The sequence below is a fragment of the Aspergillus neoniger genome (assembly GCF_003184625.1).
Source record: "Aspergillus neoniger CBS 115656 unplaced genomic scaffold BO87scaffold_35, whole genome shotgun sequence".
NCBI classification, from domain to species: domain Eukaryota; kingdom Fungi; phylum Ascomycota; class Eurotiomycetes; order Eurotiales; family Aspergillaceae; genus Aspergillus; species Aspergillus neoniger.
The window spans coordinates 165,290-182,343 of record NW_020291163.1 but is presented as its reverse complement, the minus strand read 5'-3'; the positions used below and the strand labels follow the sequence as shown (position 1 = coordinate 182,343).

Genomic DNA, 17,054 nt, shown 5'->3' with positions numbered 1-17,054 from the left:
AAAACAAAATCAAGCATCTAAATGAGGCTTATGCTGAGACCTTGGAAAAAGCAGGGCAATGCCGTCGCGGGCTTCCATCCTCCCCCCCCTCCCAATGTTGGCCCCGGAGGAACTCGGCCACCTCGTCCTTCCCCTGCTGCCCAGACGCCTACCCAGCGACGCCGCATGAGACGTCTTCGTGCTCGTGCTGCCAGGGGTGGTGCTAATGCGCTAGCCCCTGGAGGCTCAAACCTGCGCCCTGCGCCCGTGGCCGCCGAGGGCGGAAACGCCCCAGCAGGCAACCGGGCTAGGGCCGCTAGGCGAGAGAATAACCACCGCTGGCGGCGCTCGCGTGATAGGCGGCAGGAGTGGAGGACTCGTCCTCGTGGCGAGCGGCAAGCCCCGGCCGAAAACGACCAGCTCGCCATCGAAGATGTCGAGATGCTCGCGATCGAGCCATCCCGCGAACATGAGTCTCTTGAGACTGATGCGCAGGATGACATGGGCCATGCCGAGAGGGCGACCTCCCCAGCCTGCGAGAATCAATCTGAGGGTACCTCCTGCCCCCAGGTTGACGCGCTGGGGAATTTGCTGAACCGTCTTGATACTCAAGACGGTACCCCTCCCCGCTGGGCCGACTCCCCCTCCTCCACCCCACCCTCCTCTCCCCCCCCCTCTCCCTAAAATCCCAGCAGAAACTTGGGCCTATGTTGCATAGGCCTCAAGCGGATGCGGGGTGCCTGGTCGACTCGATCAGGTCTCCAGCAATAAGCTCACACCTCACCGTGGTGCTGGAGTCTAGTAGCCTATGGGTGAAGCTAAGATGAGCTCTTTCTATGTTTATTACAGTGGAATGAATATGTGTGGATAGATTGTACTTTGGACCATTTGCGACGTACGTGCGAAAGTTACCTAGTGTGCGTATAGCCAATTACATTGATAGAATGCAATCAGTCGGGATAGATACTATAGTACACCTCGACTTACGAGGGTGGGATCCACCAATCATTTATAGAAAAGAAAAAAAATGGCTCTGATATATCCTTCTAGCCATGAACACTGGGATAGTAAAAGTTCCGGCAGTATAGCCAGCATTTTGCAATGGCTGGCGTGGTGCTGTGCTCTCGGCAAATATACGGAAGTAGGAAAGGGAGAAACAAATAAGAAGACTTCTAATACTCACAAGAAGGCCCAGATGGTATGCACAAACATATCTCCATCTTGCATTTACCCCATGCAAGAAATCAGCACATACATGACCGTTCGACCCAGGTTACTCTGGGGGGTTTCTTCCCTTCACCTAATGCGTACTTTTGATGAAAGGATTACCTACTGCAATGCAGGGTCAGTAGTTGCATATTCGAAATTATGAATTTCTCTTCTTTGGATAGGAAAGATCCTAAGCTATAGTTCAATTTCCGGGTTGAAGCGGCTCCTTTATATGGCATGCTTCGTGTTGAGAGGAGAATTGGTACAAGCTTACAGATCGTGTTTACTTAATTTATCTCGGTTCCAGCTCGATATCCCAGAGTAGACAACCTTGAATACATTATTTTCTGTTAAAACTATATATACCGACCTGACTGTATACCTTACCAAGTTTGCACCTCGATGGATTCCCTTGAGTTAGGTGATTTAAGGGTAAATAGTATATTCGTCGTCCCCTCTTGGATCCCAGATTGGTCTCAAGCGTTGTCCATGATCAGTACTCCCGTTCCAGCATGCAATATTCAAATGGATTGAACAACCTGCCATAAGCCTCTCAGGGTCAACTGCCTCATTTGCTTGATCCAATGAATTGAACAAGATTCAGAACAGAGACTGCCATAGCACTGCAGACCAGATGGTATAATTCATTAAACTGGTCTGCGAGGTCGAGGAGCAGATTCGTACCTTTTTCCTTCCCTTTTCTCTTTTCTCTTTCCTCCTCCTTCTCCGTCTCTTCTTTTCGACGCTAAGGACATGCATATCTTGCAAGGCTCGGCCTTCACGCCAGTGAGGATATAGGACCTGCGTCCTGAACGAATGGCCACACTGTGTGTTTATCTGGCTCATTGGTCCCCCGATGAAGGACGGTGTAAAAATGCTTGGCTCATGAATAGTATGACTTGGTGTATCAAGCTGCCTTTAAGGACCACCACTGAACGGATAAAATTCGTCAAGCATTCGAGGGACTTTGTGACATCTTGAGCGTCTTCGAACCAGTGTCTCTCCATCCTACCAACGGCAGTAAGAGTGAATGGTGGTGTAGAACTCTATGAAGGTATGAGGTTGTAAGTTTCAGCTGAATATAGCTTCTAGACCATGTGAAGGAGAACATGGCCTATTGGCGATACCCCGGGTCTGGCCTTCACAAGATCGGAATACTCCCCCGAAGACCAACTTTAGCTCTAAATGGGGCCTCGACTTTTCCGGCTGGATGAGGTAACTAGCATCGTCATCATTTTACAGTATCGATACTAGTCTTCATGGCTAGCAGTCCCTGCCGCCCTTTTTGAATTGGTTGATAGTCGCATGTGAGTCACGGTCGCTTAACTATCAGAAGCGATGGATAGCCCCTGATGGCATTGGAATTGGCGGGTAGGCCGCGTTCCAGAATTCTGCAGGGGCCTGGGCTACGCTTGGCAGGAAGATATCAAGGGCAATATTGATACGCTCGTCTTGCGAATCAGCTGAAGTTATTAAGGGGTATATTCAGACGTCCTATCCACAGTCACTTTGTTAAGACATGCGACTACTTGAAAACTTTCCATGTAAAAGCTATACAACCGCTTCAAGTGGCGCGAAGAAAAAGAGAAACTTGTTAGATAGCCCTCTGCAGGAGGCCGGGGGGTGAATATTCATCTACATCGTTTGACTCCCTCGGTAATGGACCCTAGGATTGTCCAGAGAAGCTGATATTCACTTATCGACTTTTGGGTAGTGAGTGGATTTGAAGAAGGTTAGGTCATTTTTTGTCATTGAATACTCTGTCACATGATTGTAGCCTTGCTTTGTGTTCCTCTTCTCTTTGCCTTCCTCAGTCCACCACACTTCGCGCATCTACAACCCACAACTTACTACTACAGTAAGTCGTCAAGTTGCTTACTCCTTTGGTTCAGTATCATCTCTATTCTTTCAGATTTCTTTTCTAAGATGACTGAAAACGTTGTTCGTGAGCGAGTCATCTCGCTATACCACATTGTTACTGGAGAAGTCGAGGGCCCTAAGAGTGTGTCTTTTGTCTCAAATGAGCCTGGTTCAGAGGGAGATGTTTTGCCATCGTTCCTTCATGAACATAAAATCTCTATCTCTTCTTGGGATATCGAAGCGAACCTTACGGGCTCTCCAGTAACACCGGTGCCGTTCATCCAACAGTCTCATTTATTGCCGCACGACTCCCTTCCTCTAATCGAGCTTCTCTTCCCCGACTACAACCAATCGATTCGGAGAAGGGAGGCAGAAAGATACGGGTTGGTGGTGGCTGATCAGGCTGATTGGTCCGATGAATTGTGCCACTTCTTCGGTGAGTTGGCTCTTGCCACTCGACTCGGCCGTGTGTACTCGAGCTTACCGGACTTGTATAAAGTGCGGCACATAAGGTGAGTACAATACATGTCAGCTAAATCTTAAGAGACCACCATTCTTGTCCAATCACTGATACATTCAAATCTCCAGTCACCCTCATCCTTTCGTGTTGTCCGCCCGAGCGTATGGGTTTTTCCCCAATTTCGAAGATGCTTGGAAGATCGATCTTTGCCTTGAGCCGGATAGGCGAATCAAATCAGCACTCCCCCACATTATGTTGACTGCTTCCCAGCCAGCACAAGCTAGAGAGGGCTCCATTTTGTATGGGGAGCTTGCAGTGATTGTTTCTGTTATGCATGATCGTGCCATACAGCCTGAGGTAGGAAGCGAAGAGGAGATGAAGAAGCTGTCTCGAATGGATCTAGAAGAGCTTGATGAAGTAGTTGGTGAGAAGGCACCAGCCTTTCCAAATGAGCAGAAATTTCCACTCCTCCTTCTTTCCCTTGTGAACCCACGGCATGCAAGAATACTTTGTGCTTACATGTCTGACGATCTGCTGGTGGTTAAGATGTCGAAGATTTACAGCTTTGAGAAAAAGGAGTCAGCTCCCATCGGTCTGTTCCTATCCTGGCTGTTTGCTTCCCCCTCCCCCGTGGTGGAAAGATGATTCTGTTTAAGCGCCCGTCCCTGATTAAGAACCCAGCAGGAACCTGTGCCTGGTCGAACCCGAGCAGGTTTCAAGTGGACGCGGCCGCCTGATCGAACCCGATCAGGTCTTCAGCGAAGAGCTCACACCTCACCGTGGTGCTGGAGTCTAGTAACCAGGGCGTATTGCCTATGGTGAAGCTAAGATGAGCTCCCTCTATCGATCCGGCTACAGCGATCATTAGCTCCTGCGTTAAGGGTATATTTTCGTCGTACGAAACCATTGAGCCTAAGAGCCGCATTATCATTTCTTGTACTATATAGTATTCATGACGGTGTGAAATATTGAATGCCGATATGGATTTTCATCTTTGCGCAATAGAACATGTAGGACGTTTTTTTTTCCATATTAGAACTCTTTACCAGCTCAAAACTTCCAAGTACTAAAATTACTATGTGGTAGAGTCTGACGTAGCTTGAGCTATTGCAAACTGAAAGAACATGGTGTCGAACCTCTGGTGATGTCTATCGGTGTGCAATGTATGTACAAGTTACTGCTAGTATGATCCATTTCGAGGTTTAGAATTAGTAGATTCTCTGCGGCCAAGGCCTGTGACACGAGTGGTTGAGGATCATATCATTGTGACGGCTATTTTATATTCAAGAATTACTGGTTATTCTTCATTTCAACTTGTCAGGATCGGTTGTGGCTCTACTCTAGATTTTGTGTGGTGTCGCTGAATTGGAGTGAAGACAGAGTCACGCCTGGAAAGTGGGAGATCAACGTAACCGTCGACTTTCCCGGTCCTTGGATTGAGGGATGCGGCTATATTCAACTGAAGTCTAAAGGGTATGATCTGGTTCGATCATGCAAGTACAATGGGCGACGACTGAAACTAGAGAGACTCGCCAGTAGTGATATAAGCAGCTGTGCCGGTAGCGAAGCGTCAGGAACACTGCAACCGATCGCCATAAACGACATGAACCATAATGATTGAGGTCTAAGTCTATGATGTCTCGCATAGCGCGGTAGGCGCAGCAGTCAAAGGATGAAAAGAGCAGACTTAGGATGGTTCGGAATCAACGATAGAGCAAAAGAGAAACAGGGGCAAACTCTAACGGTTTAACTATGACGAAGGTGGCAGCGACATCCCGGAGAGAGATAAGCCGGGAAGAACCAAAGGACGGCTGTGGCTGGATCAGGAACCCAAGACTACTCCAGTATCGGCAAGTTGCCTCAGAGGTCCCGCCGGGGTTTTCCCTTGCTCGGAGAACATCCACCACATTAAAATGCGGAGTAACGATGAGGGGGAAAGTGCACGGCCGACGTCAGAGTTTCGCTTGGGTGGATCTGCAAAGGCTAGGCGGCTGACTAGCCCGATAGTCCAGCACATACCCTGAGGGTTCAAGACAATGGATTGGCCATCTGTTGAGAAGACTGAATTTTATCTCAATATCTCCCATCGATATGAGTTCTGTATCACTATCGACTCCGCACTGGTAAAGCGCAGGCACAAAACTTGTCAGCTGTTTGGACATTGCGACGAAGTTGAGGCGACATGTCTGAGACATCAGCCTTTGCTAACGGGGACTATGAACCGAGCTTTGATGCGCCAAACTTTCTGTAGAACTGAAGAATGGGTGGATCGGCATGTCGTACGATCGGTTAAGGGACCTAAAATTGGAGAGCCGGGGAATTCTGGGGTTAGCCGTCGGGATTATTTCGGTACGACACAGACTCACTGTCCACTTGGATCTCAGCGTGGGTGCGGCTAAAAAAGATGGCACAGATGGTGGAGTGAGCAACTGGAGGGACTCGGAGAACGCGGAGGAGAGAGGTTCCAAGACATCGTGGCAGGCAAGTGCATGCCCCGTGCAGTCACGCTTTTCCTCCTCCTTCTGTCTTCTCCTCCACATTCCACATTCCACCTCCACTCTCCTCCACTGTTCCACTCTTCCACTGGCATCGTCCCTCTTCCTCGATTTCTTGGCTTCTCGGTTGATTGTCTTCGACTTCGTTGTAATGACCCCACCGCATCCGCTGTTGCCTTGGTTGTTTACTGCCCCCGGTTAATTTCATGAAGTCCGATCTTAAAAGGCCTCGTATCCTCCGTTCGCAACAATGACACCAGGCGCAGCTTCCTCCAGACAGCCGGCAACATGGTAGCTTTCTCAGCTCTTTCGGGCGTCAGCGCTCTTTCTTTACTGCTCTCCCTCGTTCAACATGCACATGGAGTTTCCTTGAAGGTCTCCACCCAGGGTGGCAACTCATCCAGCCCCATCCTGTATGGGTTCATGTTTGAGGTAGGCCGCAGAAACGGCGCCCATTGATAATTCATTCTCTAACGATGGTTTAGGATATCAATCACTCAGGAGACGGAGGAATTTACGGGCAATTGCTGCAGAACCCTGGCCTTCAGGGAACGACACCCAACCTGACTGCTTGGGCGGCTGTCGGTGATGCTACCATCGCGATTGATGGTGACAGTCCATTGACTTCTGCCATTCCCAGCACTATAAAGCTGGATGTTGCGGATGATGCTACCGGTGCGGTGGGTCTCACCAATGAGGGATATTGGGGCATCCCAGTCGACGGCAGCGAATTCCAGAGTTCCTTCTGGATAAAGGGAGATTACTCGGGCGACATCACCGTCCGACTGGTTGGAAACTATACCGGCACGGAGTACGGCTCTGCCACTATCACCCATACGTCCACAGCAGACAACTTCACCCAAGCCTCCGTCAAGTTCCCCACCACCAAGGCTCCAGATGGCAACGTCTTGTACGAGCTCACAGTGGATGGAAGCGTGGCTGCTGGTTCGTCTTTGAACTTCGGATACCTGACGCTTTTTGGCGAGACTTATAAATCAAGGTTTGCATGTCTATATCCTGAAGAGTGACATAGGGGCTGATTGTGTAGGGAAAATGGCCTGAAGCCCCAGCTTGCCAATGTGCTAGCTGATATGAAGGGATCTTTCCTGAGATTCCCCGGCGGCAACAACCTGTAAGTCCTAGCTCGTCCGGCAAGGGATATCGAAGCTCACCAGAGACAGTGAGGGAAACAGCGCAGAAAACCGCTGGAAGTGGAACGAGACAATCGGTGATCTCTGGGATCGTCCCGGCCGCGAAGGTATGTCTTGACATCAGGAGCGAAGCATTCATTCCTGACGTTGAATAGGCACTTGGACTTACTATAACACCGATGGACTTGGTACGTACAAATACATGCAAGAACCTAACTGCTGTACTAACTCTTATAGGCCTCCACGAATACTTTTACTGGTGTGAGGATTTGGGACTCGTGCCGGTGCTCGGAGTCTGGGATGGGTTCGCTCTGGAGTCAGGTGGCAACACCCCGATTACGGGCGATGCACTGACCCCTTATATTGATGATGTCTTGAACGAACTCGAGGTATGTTGAGCTCGATGTATGAGCGGTGGCCGGAGCTAACCCTACGGTAGTACATCTTGGGCGATACGAGCACGACCTACGGAGCATGGCGCGCTGCCAATGGACAAGAGGAGCCGTGGAACCTTACCATGGTCGAGATTGGCAATGAAGATATGCTGGGAGGCGGATGCGAGTCCTACGCCGAGCGTTTTACTGCCTTCTATGATGCAATCCATGCGGCTTACCCGGATCTCATCCTTATTGCTAGCACAAGCGAGGCGGATTGCTTGCCCGAGTCGATGCCCGAGGGTAGCTGGGTCGACTACCACGACTACAGCACGCCCGATGGACTGGTGGGCCAGTTCAACTATTTCGACAACCTGGACCGCTCTGTGCCATACTTCATCGGCGAGTATTCGCGCTGGGAGATCGACTGGCCCAACATGAAGGGGTCGGTTTCCGAGGCCGTTTTCATGATCGGGTTCGAGAGGAACAGCGATGTGGTCAAGATGGCGGCGTATGCGCCATTGCTCCAGCTAGTGAACTCGACTCAGTGGACGGTGAGTCATTGTTGGGCAGCGGTATTCGACGGCATAGATGAGCTAACGAGTGGTAGCCGGACCTGATCGGATACACACAGTCACCCGATGACATTTTCCTCTCGACCAGCTACTACGTGCAGGAAATGTTCTCGCGCAACCGTGGTGATACCATCAAGGAGGTGACCTCTGACAGCGACTTTGGACCGTTGTACTGGGTTGCGTCGAGCGCCGGCGACTCGTACTACGTGAAGCTGGCCAACTACGGCTCGGAGACGCAAGACCTTACCGTGAGCATCCCAGGAACGAGCACAGGCAAGTTGACGGTTCTGGCGGACAATGACCCCGACGCGTACAACTCTGACACCCAGACGCTGGTCACGCCGAGCGAATCGACGGTGCAGGCGAGCAATGGTACCTTTACCTTTAGTTTGCCGGCATGGGCGGTGGCTGTCCTGGCTGCGAACTAGCGTTGACTGGTGCTTGCATGGGCGGCAAGTCGAAAATTATCTGCAGGTGTGATGTCATGTATTGCAGTATTCTGATTCACGATAGGGAAAACTTAGTGATGAAGCGATGATAGATCCATGTTATATGCCTGCCTGTATATAGGGCATTGTCCAATGAAAGGCAACGCCACCACACGTGGCGATACACATAATACCTTAGTACTACTTACTATAAGTGCTAGCCAGGAAGGAGTGGCACAGGACGACTGTGTGTCTCTATGTGTGACTGACTGCTATGTAGCGGTCGGTCGGGGAGGGCATTTGAACACCGCCAACGAAGAGAAAGAAGCACCCAATCCCTGAACGTGTACTTCCGGATCACTTTATGCTTACTTCCTGTCATGGCCTCCTAACGACACATTGAACCTAACAATCAATGGATACGATAAAAACAAGGCACAGGTAAGCGAAGGAGAAAACAAGCGGATTGGTTGGTTGTGGCTGGATGCAAACGGGCGGCCTTTTCTCCACTCGAACTGGGCAGAAGCGAAGACCGTGCGCCGAGACGGGTTCGGGCGCCTTCCGTCTGCAGCTCCCCTCACTTTTCCAAGTTCTCTTTTACAACTGCTATTTCCCTCCACTTCTCCTTCTGCAATGCTGTGATTATGATATTCGACAAGTGCTGACTACTACCATCTCATACAGGGACAGTATTAGTAGTACACCGTCTGCTGGATCTTAAGTCCACCAGCCATTGTATGGTGGTTCCCATCCTGAGTGTCATCATGGAAAGACACTAGTTACTGCATTCTACTTACATTATAGAAATCTCCCCACCTGGCCTGCCATTCGCTGCGGCGGCCCACTCCGCGATAAGGAAATCTGAAGTTTTTTGCTTTAGTTGCTTTTTAGTTTCGCCCTCGCGGTCTGGCCTCGTCGGCCTGCTTTAAATCTCCGCTCATCCCAGCGTCCCGTTTTTGCTTTCTTTTCTCTTTTTTTTCTTCTTTGCGCCCCTTGGTCCTGGCAGTGAACGACTTCGGAGCTTTGCGTTCACATTTGCTGGCGAAAAGCTCCATTGAATACCCTTTTTCGCATTTCGCATTTCCTGTTTCTGTTTGAGTTCCCGTGCGCCTCGTCGCATTCTGCAGCTTCCCCGCCATGTCTGCCGATAATGAAAAGTCCGCGGCTGTGGCCGACGTGCAGCCTCAACCCCAATATTCCACGGAAAAGACTGAGCAGGTGCATACTGTGACCGAGTCATCGGAGCAGACCGGTCAATCGCAAGATCAGGAAGCCCAGCAGGAGCAGCAGCCAACCCAAAGTCGCGCGGCCAGGCTGTTTGCCTACATGAAGACCCGCGATTTCTGGTTGGTTTTGCTTCTAGGGTGAGTGCATATCTTGTCAAAAACCACTTCAAAGAGCGGCCAAATACTAATCCAGAACAGTCAAATCATCGCGCTGGCCGATATCAGCTCCTCGACCTTTTCGTCCCTCCTCTCCAACGCTGGCAACAGTATCCCTGCCTTCCAGACCCTCTGGAACTATATCCTGCTCAACCTCGTCTACACCAGCATTACCATCTACAAGTACGGCTTTAAGAAATGGTTTCGAATGCTCTATCGCGACTGCTGGCGGTATTTCATTCTTTCATTCCTGGATGTCGAAGGCAACTACTTCATGGTGCTCGCCTACCGCTATACCTCGCTGCTCAGTGCCGAGCTTTTCAGCTTCTGGACCATCATCTGTGTCGCCATCATCTCCTTCGTCTTCCTGCGCGTCCGCTACCACATCACCCAATACCTTGGTATCTTCCTCGCCTGCGGTGGTCTCGGCATGCTCATCGCATCCGATTACCTGCGCGGTGCCAACTACCCCGCCGAAGATCAAGTGAAGGGTGACCTGTTTGCCCTTCTGGCCTGCACCATCTACGCCTTTAGCAACCTGTTTGAAGAGTTCATGGTTTCCAAGCGGCCCATGTACGAGGTCATTGGTCAGATGGGCTTCTGGGGTATGTTCATTAACGGCGTTCAGTGCGCCATCTTCGACCGGGGCTCCTTCCACGGCGCCACCTGGAACAACAAGGTGGGCGGGTACATTGCCGGTTACACCATAGTGCTGTTCATCTTTTACACGCTGGCGCCCATCATGCTGCGTGTGTCATCAGCCATGTTCTTCAACATCTCCTTGCTGACGATGAACTTCTGGGGTTTGATCATCGGTATCCAGGTGTTCCATTACTCCGTCCAATTCCTGTATCCCATTGCCTTCGTGCTAATTGTCATTGGCCTGTTTGTGTACTTCATCATGGAGGGCGAGATGGGTGAGGCGAAGAAGCCGTGGCTAGGAAAGGACCAGGAGGGCGGAGTGGATGGAATTGGAACGGGCCGTCGCGCCCAGCAGACGGGACATGCGATTGTCTAGATGTGGGCGGTATGAGAATACTGTGCACGGGAACAAAAGTTTATCTGGTTTTTATTTACTTCAACTTAATATATAGTACTAGTACTAGAGTCTGCTGTGCAGGACGGAATGTAATGGAATATGAGTGATCTTATTGATGTTTCTCCTACTTTCCAACTCAATAGGTTTTATTAAATGGTACTTCACTGTATTATCCACTTGATATGATTGTAGGTTGTTTGACATTCTTCGTGGGTGAAGTGCGGAGTACCTCCGACCATACCCTCAAGTAGCGTCTGAGCTCGTAAGCCCACGCAACGTGCTGGAGCCCTATGCTCCCTTGATGGACCACAAGATCTAGTCATCTTTCATCAAATGGGGCTGTGGTTTAGTGGTATAATATTCCCTTAGCATGGGAGAGGTCCGGGGTTCGATTCCCCGCAGCTCCATTTTTTGTTTATTTTATTTTTTTCTCCCTAGCCGTCCGTCTGTTTTAACTACCCGAGAGCAATCTTTACCGCAGTTTGTCCTGCTCAATTCATTTTGTTCCATTCTACAAGGCACTATAGAAGTCGGGTTCCGTACATAGTCATCTAGTACACTTCTGTGAATGATTGATTCTTCACCCTTACAACTTCACCATATGGCCTTTTCACCGCACTAACCTCCTCACTTTCACCCTCAAGTAGCAGTCACGGAGACTATAGGTAGTTTATCCAGGTAGGAAACGTGGCTTAGATAGGTTGAATTATGCCCTCATGGGAATATGGGGAATTCAATGTAGATAGGCTGTTTCACTTGTCTGGCTCTTTGGATCGTCTATATAAAGCTGCTTCTTGCTTTTCTTTTGCTCTTTCTTTTCCTTCTTTCCCAGGAAAATCTTGAATATATATATATATATATCTGAAGGAGGGATGGCTACTTCCTATAATTCCTACTAGTAATTATATATATTCTCAAAACATAAAGACATTATCCACCCCCAATGGCCACGGATAACTTATTCAGGAAGATTCCATACATATTGATAAAAGACCCAATGGCATCGAACCCTCTGTAATAATCCAAGGTCACGACAAGTCCTCCTCGTGAACCCAAACACCAAGCCTTCTTCCATCGCAGGCTCGATCTTCTATCCACGCTGCAAGCTCGAACAACGCTCCCTTATCGATAAAGACATAGTTAGAGTCCTAATCGAGCAGGTATTGCCCTATGTCGCACCGTCAACGACATGGTAATCACCTCCCTTTCTGGAAGCACCAACTCTGACGTTAACAAACCCACACCTCGAGGCTCGAGCATCCATCCCCTGTATGTGGCTGCTGATTGCAAGAATAAGTTACATATTTACCTCGGCAGGCAATCGGAAAGCAAGTGGGAATGATAGCGAATAGCTCAACCACCGGAAGATGCAGGCGATGTTTCAGCCAAAGGAAAAAGACAGATGCAGGGCTGCTGCTCCAAATACAGGTTTTGATCGTTCATCTTCCTGCTGCGGGAGCTAGTGGCACAAAGGGTTTGATGATAACGCGTCACCAGCGACGCCGCAATGGCGGTGGTGGTGGTGGTGCCAGGTATGATACAATACGCCCGTACTTGGAGGCTCGAACTCTCGTCCTGTGCGTGTGGCCGCTGAAAGGGATAAAGCCTCGGTAGAAAATGCAACGGGGATGCTGGGGGTAGTTTGATGCGGCCGATGCGTCGGGTGAAAACGACCATCTCGATATCGAGATGGTCGCGGTTGAGCCATTCGGCGAGGATTAGCTGGAAGGGATGCTCGAATCTTCGTCCTGCGATTGTGTCCGCTGGGAGAACCAATGCATCAGCAGGCAACCGGACAGGGGTTGCTGGAAGATAGCTCAACCGGCGGAAGATGCGGACGATGCCTCGGTTGACGATGACCTTGTCGATATCGAGATGGTCGCGGTTGAGCCATCTGGAAGCAGCAGGAGGACAGTTCAGCTTCCGGTGTTGCAGTTCGGCACCTTGTCGATTGCGCTCGGAGTAGCTGCTTTGTCTAGTGGTCAGGCATTAAAGAATAGATCCGTCTGAAGATCGGAGGTAAGTCTTCTTGTAACCGGAATCATTGGCACTAGCTAACCCAGACTTCTTCTCAATAGTAGAAGGGACACCCCCATCTGCCTAATCCCTCTAAAATCCCAGCAGAAGAAACTTGGGCCAGTGTTGCATAGGCTGTAAGTGGATGCGGATACCTGTTCCCTGCCAGAACAGATTGACAGGTCTCCAGTGATAAAGCTCATACCTCATCGTGGTGCTGGAGTTTAGTAGCCTTGTGGCGAAGCTAAGATGAGCTTTATTTCTTCTCTTTTTCTGTGGTTCTAGAGGTTGGCAGTAGATCGTGGAATGCTTCGTGGGGTCTCTAGTATGCGTAATTGTTATCGCGATATACCAATGCAATCAATAAAACTTAATAGGGCAGAAGGTCGTCCCTTTAGCATTTGAATTCATCGATCCCTCACCTTAATGGATCTATCATTATTCCTAACCATCCTCAAAGGTCGTGTTGTTCTTGGAAATGACTTGGAACGAATACCTAGCCACTAATGTGGCATGGATTGTGTTTGAGGTTGCCTCGGTAGAGAGAGAAAGGAAGGAAACAGAGAAGAGAGGAATATAGGCTGCTAAGACCCGTGGTACTCCACCATGTGCGATATCTTGCATGGTCTAGCTTCAGAAGAGGAAGACGTCGAGGGACATGTCATCTCCGTTTCGATGAGCGGTCAGCTGGTCTGATCACTAAGTAGTAAGGTTCTTACATGATTAAAGTTCTTACCCCTCTGCGCCCTCATTGAGGACGTGTATCATGTAAGAAAAAGTAAATGACAATGGTATAGATTGAGCCATCGTAGATTCATTGACTGCTTTCTTCTGAGCAGATTTTTGGGGTATAACAGTAACCCATTTGGTCGCACAGTGATCATATCCATGATCATCCTTTCTGGACGTGGCAGAATTACTAGACTGCTTACCGCACCGGAGAGATCAAGAGTAAACGCCATGAGGTGATTCCGGCCATGGTTTGCGTGCAATCATGACTAGTTACATAGGCATCTTTGCATCGTAACCATATCACAGCTATATCCTCTCATTGTCTGACTTGATGACATCATTCATATAGACCGGTCTCATAAAGAATCCATTGATGCTTTGAATTGTTGTGAGCCATAAGCCATGAGGCATTTCCGAGGCCTGCTACTCCGCATCCTGCAACTTCTGGAGTCTGCATAGGGGAGGTCGAAACTAGCTGCACGTAGAACATGACATCGGTGTAGATATACCAAGTGACTAGAAATCCCTCAATCATACAGTGTCGCCATCTCTTTGTTCCTCAGGGGTTGTGTAAGAATATGCTATTAAAAAACAGAAGATGGAGACAGAGCCACCCGGTTAGGGTCGGGCCGCCCGGGAGGAGAAGCAAAATAAGGGCACAGAATCTCAGTGCCATCCATCATGGGGAAGGGAGAAGAGAGAGAGAAAGTGGCGGCGACACACACGACACAAATAATAAAACGAAACTAACAAAATAAATCACATCACATCATGAAGAAGACGCTGCGTAATGATGATAAGCAATCCCACCAATAACACGGGGGTCACTGATAGTGGCTGACCTGAAGCAATTCGGGGAGGAGACGCCAAGCTTGACGATCACCGGAGCTTGAAAGACCAACGGGACAAGATGACAGGCCCGTCGCACCACGCCACTAACTGGACCTAACACACCTCGGCCTGAATAGTGCGACGAATGTCCCGGTTCTGGGCCTCCACGATAAGATAAGTCATGGGCTTATCGCGTCATCGGCGCCGATCTCGCGATCAGCTGAAACCAATCATTCAATCAATCTGCATCACCCGACTGGGGGCGACATTCCAGGGCCGGCTGAAAGGGTCGGCTGCCGAGACTGGACTGTCAGTGGATGCATGTCGCTACGCTGGACGGGAGGGGAGAGAATGACGTCTCAATATTGGGTCACTTACTACTTCACTAGCCAGCTAGTAGTTAGTTAGTTAGCTGCTGGCCGGGTAGGTGGTTTAAAAGGCCGCTGCTTTCTCTTTCTCTCTCGTCATTTTTCTCTCCATCTCATACTCACTTTGTCCCATAACAATTGCCCTTCGGTCTAATTGATCATCCTCCATCATGGCTACCAAAATCAAGCTCATCCCCAACCTCAACTACAAGCGTTCAGGCACCAAGTCCTACGTGCACTTGATCCGCAAGTACCGCTTTCATCCCACCAAGCCTGGTCCCTACACCCTCAGCAGCTCCATCCAACAGACCGGCCGTCCGTACACTGACAAGCCCATCGGGGGTCGGGCTCATATTCGTCAGCTGGTGCGGAAGAAGAGCAGCACCAGCGATGAGGTTGGCGAGGTCCCGGCCGAAGATGTGCAGAACGACTCCATGTACCTGGCGACCGTGGGTATCGGAACTCCGGCGCAGAACCTGAAGTTGGACTTTGACACTGGTTCCGCTGATCTTTGGGTATACCTCCATTATGAAACATCTACATGAGAATCATTGTACTGACAGATGTAGGTCTGGTCCAACAAACTCCCCTCAACCCTGCTATCCGAGAACAAGACCCATGCCATCTTCGACTCGTCCAAATCGAGCACCTTCAAGACCCTGGAAGGTGAATCTTGGCAAATCTCCTATGGAGATGGATCCTCCGCATCAGGGAGTGTCGGCACCGACGACGTCAACATTGGCGGCGTAGTAGTCAAGAACCAAGCCGTCGAGCTGGCGGAGAAGATGTCCAGCACATTCGCCCAAGGTGAAGGGGACGGATTGCTCGGTCTAGCATTCAGCAACATCAACACTGTGCAGCCAAAGTCTGTGAAAACGCCCGTCGAGAACATGATCCTGCAGGACGACATTCCAAAGTCCGCTGAGCTGTTTACGGCTAAGCTGGATACCTGGAGGGACACTGATGACGAGTCATTCTACACCTTTGGCTTCATTGATCAGGATCTGGTGAAGACGGCAGGCGAAGAGGTCTACTACACCCCCGTCGATAACAGCCAAGGCTTCTGGCTCTTCAACTCGACCTCGGCAACGGTCAATGGAAAGACTATCAACCGGTCGGGTAACACCGCTATTGCTGATACTGGTACCACGCTGGCGTTGGTGGACGATGACACATGTGAGGCAATCTATAGCGCAATTGACGGCGCGTATTACGATCAGGAAGTCCAAGGCTGGATCTATCCGACCGATACGGCGCAGGATAAGCTACCCACTGTGTCCTTCGCCGTGGGCGAGAAGCAATTTGTGGTGCAAAAGGAAGACCTGGCCTTTTCGGAGGCGAAGACAGGCTATGTATATGGAGGAATCCAGAGTCGTGGTGATATGACCATGGATATTCTGGGAGATACCTTTTTGAAGAGCATTTACGCTGTAAGTGGACCCGTTTGCTCCTGAAGGTGATGTTGAAGCTTACTAACTGGATTGCAGATCTTTGATGTCGGTAACCTGCGCTTTGGAGCCGTCCAGCGCGAGGAGTTGCGCCAGAGCCTGAAGTCGGAGTAGACGAGTGGCTGGATCTATTACGGTTTTATGATGTTATGTAATTGCAAGTCAGTGAACTTCTTCGATACTGCTTCCTCGCTCAACTCATCCGTAATGTGTTCGGCTCAAATTTACGAGTCACGAAGGACTACCGGATACCCTCAATAATTGAGGCTTTGGTACCACTGAATGCTCGAGACCCAGTATTGAGGTTTTCTTTTTGGTACACGCGTTTAGGAGCATAACGCGGGGTAGCAGTTAGTGTGTATCTGTAGATATCTGTAGCATGCATTCCCCTGCGACGGCGCATAGCAGTCACTCCAGACATACGAACATTAATGATTGGACTACAGTCCATAACACTTGGTGCCGCCTTTAACCTCAACAGATAGTGTTTTAGGCAAGTTACCCACTAGATTTTCTATTTTAGTCATCAGCAAATCCAGCCCCCCATGGTGGAGTGGTGAAAGAGTGTTTGCAGCTGTTCCTGGCGCTTAGTGAAACACCAGGCAAAAGAAGATCAGGCTGCTTGTCACGGACTCGAGGATCTCCTCGCCTTCGAACGTCTTCTCAGAAATCATACTAGATACTAGAACTTCCTTCTGTTTCTCAAA

The 17,054-nt window shown here is 49.8% G+C and overlaps 5 protein-coding genes and 1 non-coding gene across 6 annotated transcripts; 5 read left to right on the top strand and 1 right to left on the bottom strand.

Moving 5' to 3' along the window:
• Positions 1-3,047: 3,047 nt before the first annotated feature.
• Positions 3,048-4,153, top strand: BO87DRAFT_366692 (uncharacterized protein; the record flags this gene model as incomplete). The annotated part of the gene is made up of 2 exons (XM_025621848.1): positions 3,048-3,560; positions 3,637-4,153. Exons 1-2 carry the CDS (start codon positions 3,115-3,117, stop codon positions 4,151-4,153), a joined length of 963 nt encoding a protein of 320 aa, XP_025476091.1. The 5' UTR covers positions 3,048-3,114.
• Positions 4,154-6,129: 1,976 nt separating this feature from the next.
• BO87DRAFT_366689 (Arabinosidase A) lies at positions 6,130-8,598 on the top strand. Its single transcript, XM_025621847.1, has 8 exons — positions 6,130-6,435; positions 6,489-7,003; positions 7,052-7,135; positions 7,185-7,261; positions 7,310-7,342; positions 7,392-7,543; positions 7,594-8,082; positions 8,139-8,598. Exons 1-8 carry the CDS (start codon positions 6,292-6,294, stop codon positions 8,529-8,531), a joined length of 1,887 nt encoding a protein of 628 aa, XP_025476090.1. The 5' UTR covers positions 6,130-6,291; the 3' UTR covers positions 8,532-8,598.
• A 774-nt stretch (positions 8,599-9,372) lies between these two features.
• On the top strand, positions 9,373-11,076 carry BO87DRAFT_379708 (DUF914 domain membrane protein). Its single transcript, XM_025624119.1, has 2 exons — positions 9,373-9,895; positions 9,956-11,076. Exons 1-2 carry the CDS (start codon positions 9,669-9,671, stop codon positions 10,929-10,931), a joined length of 1,203 nt encoding a protein of 400 aa, XP_025476089.1. The 5' UTR covers positions 9,373-9,668; the 3' UTR covers positions 10,932-11,076.
• Positions 11,077-11,287: 211 nt separating this feature from the next.
• On the top strand, positions 11,288-11,359 carry BO87DRAFT_t221. Its single transcript has one exon. It is a non-coding gene; the product is annotated as a tRNA-Ala (tRNA).
• Positions 11,360-11,939: 580 nt separating this feature from the next.
• On the bottom strand, positions 11,940-13,947 carry BO87DRAFT_462139 (uncharacterized protein; the record flags this gene model as incomplete). The annotated part of the gene is made up of 2 exons (XM_025629146.1): positions 11,940-12,918; positions 13,901-13,947. The coding sequence occupies 2 exons, from the start codon at positions 13,945-13,947 to the stop codon at positions 12,306-12,308; spliced, it is 660 nt and encodes a 219-aa protein (XP_025476088.1). The 3' UTR covers positions 11,940-12,305.
• An 854-nt stretch (positions 13,948-14,801) lies between these two features.
• Positions 14,802-16,774, top strand: BO87DRAFT_379706 (pepsin-like aspartic protease). The gene is made up of 3 exons (XM_025624118.1): positions 14,802-15,414; positions 15,469-16,329; positions 16,387-16,774. Exons 1-3 carry the CDS (start codon positions 15,070-15,072, stop codon positions 16,459-16,461), a joined length of 1,281 nt encoding a protein of 426 aa, XP_025476087.1. The 5' UTR covers positions 14,802-15,069; the 3' UTR covers positions 16,462-16,774.
• Positions 16,775-17,054: the final 280 nt, after the last annotated feature.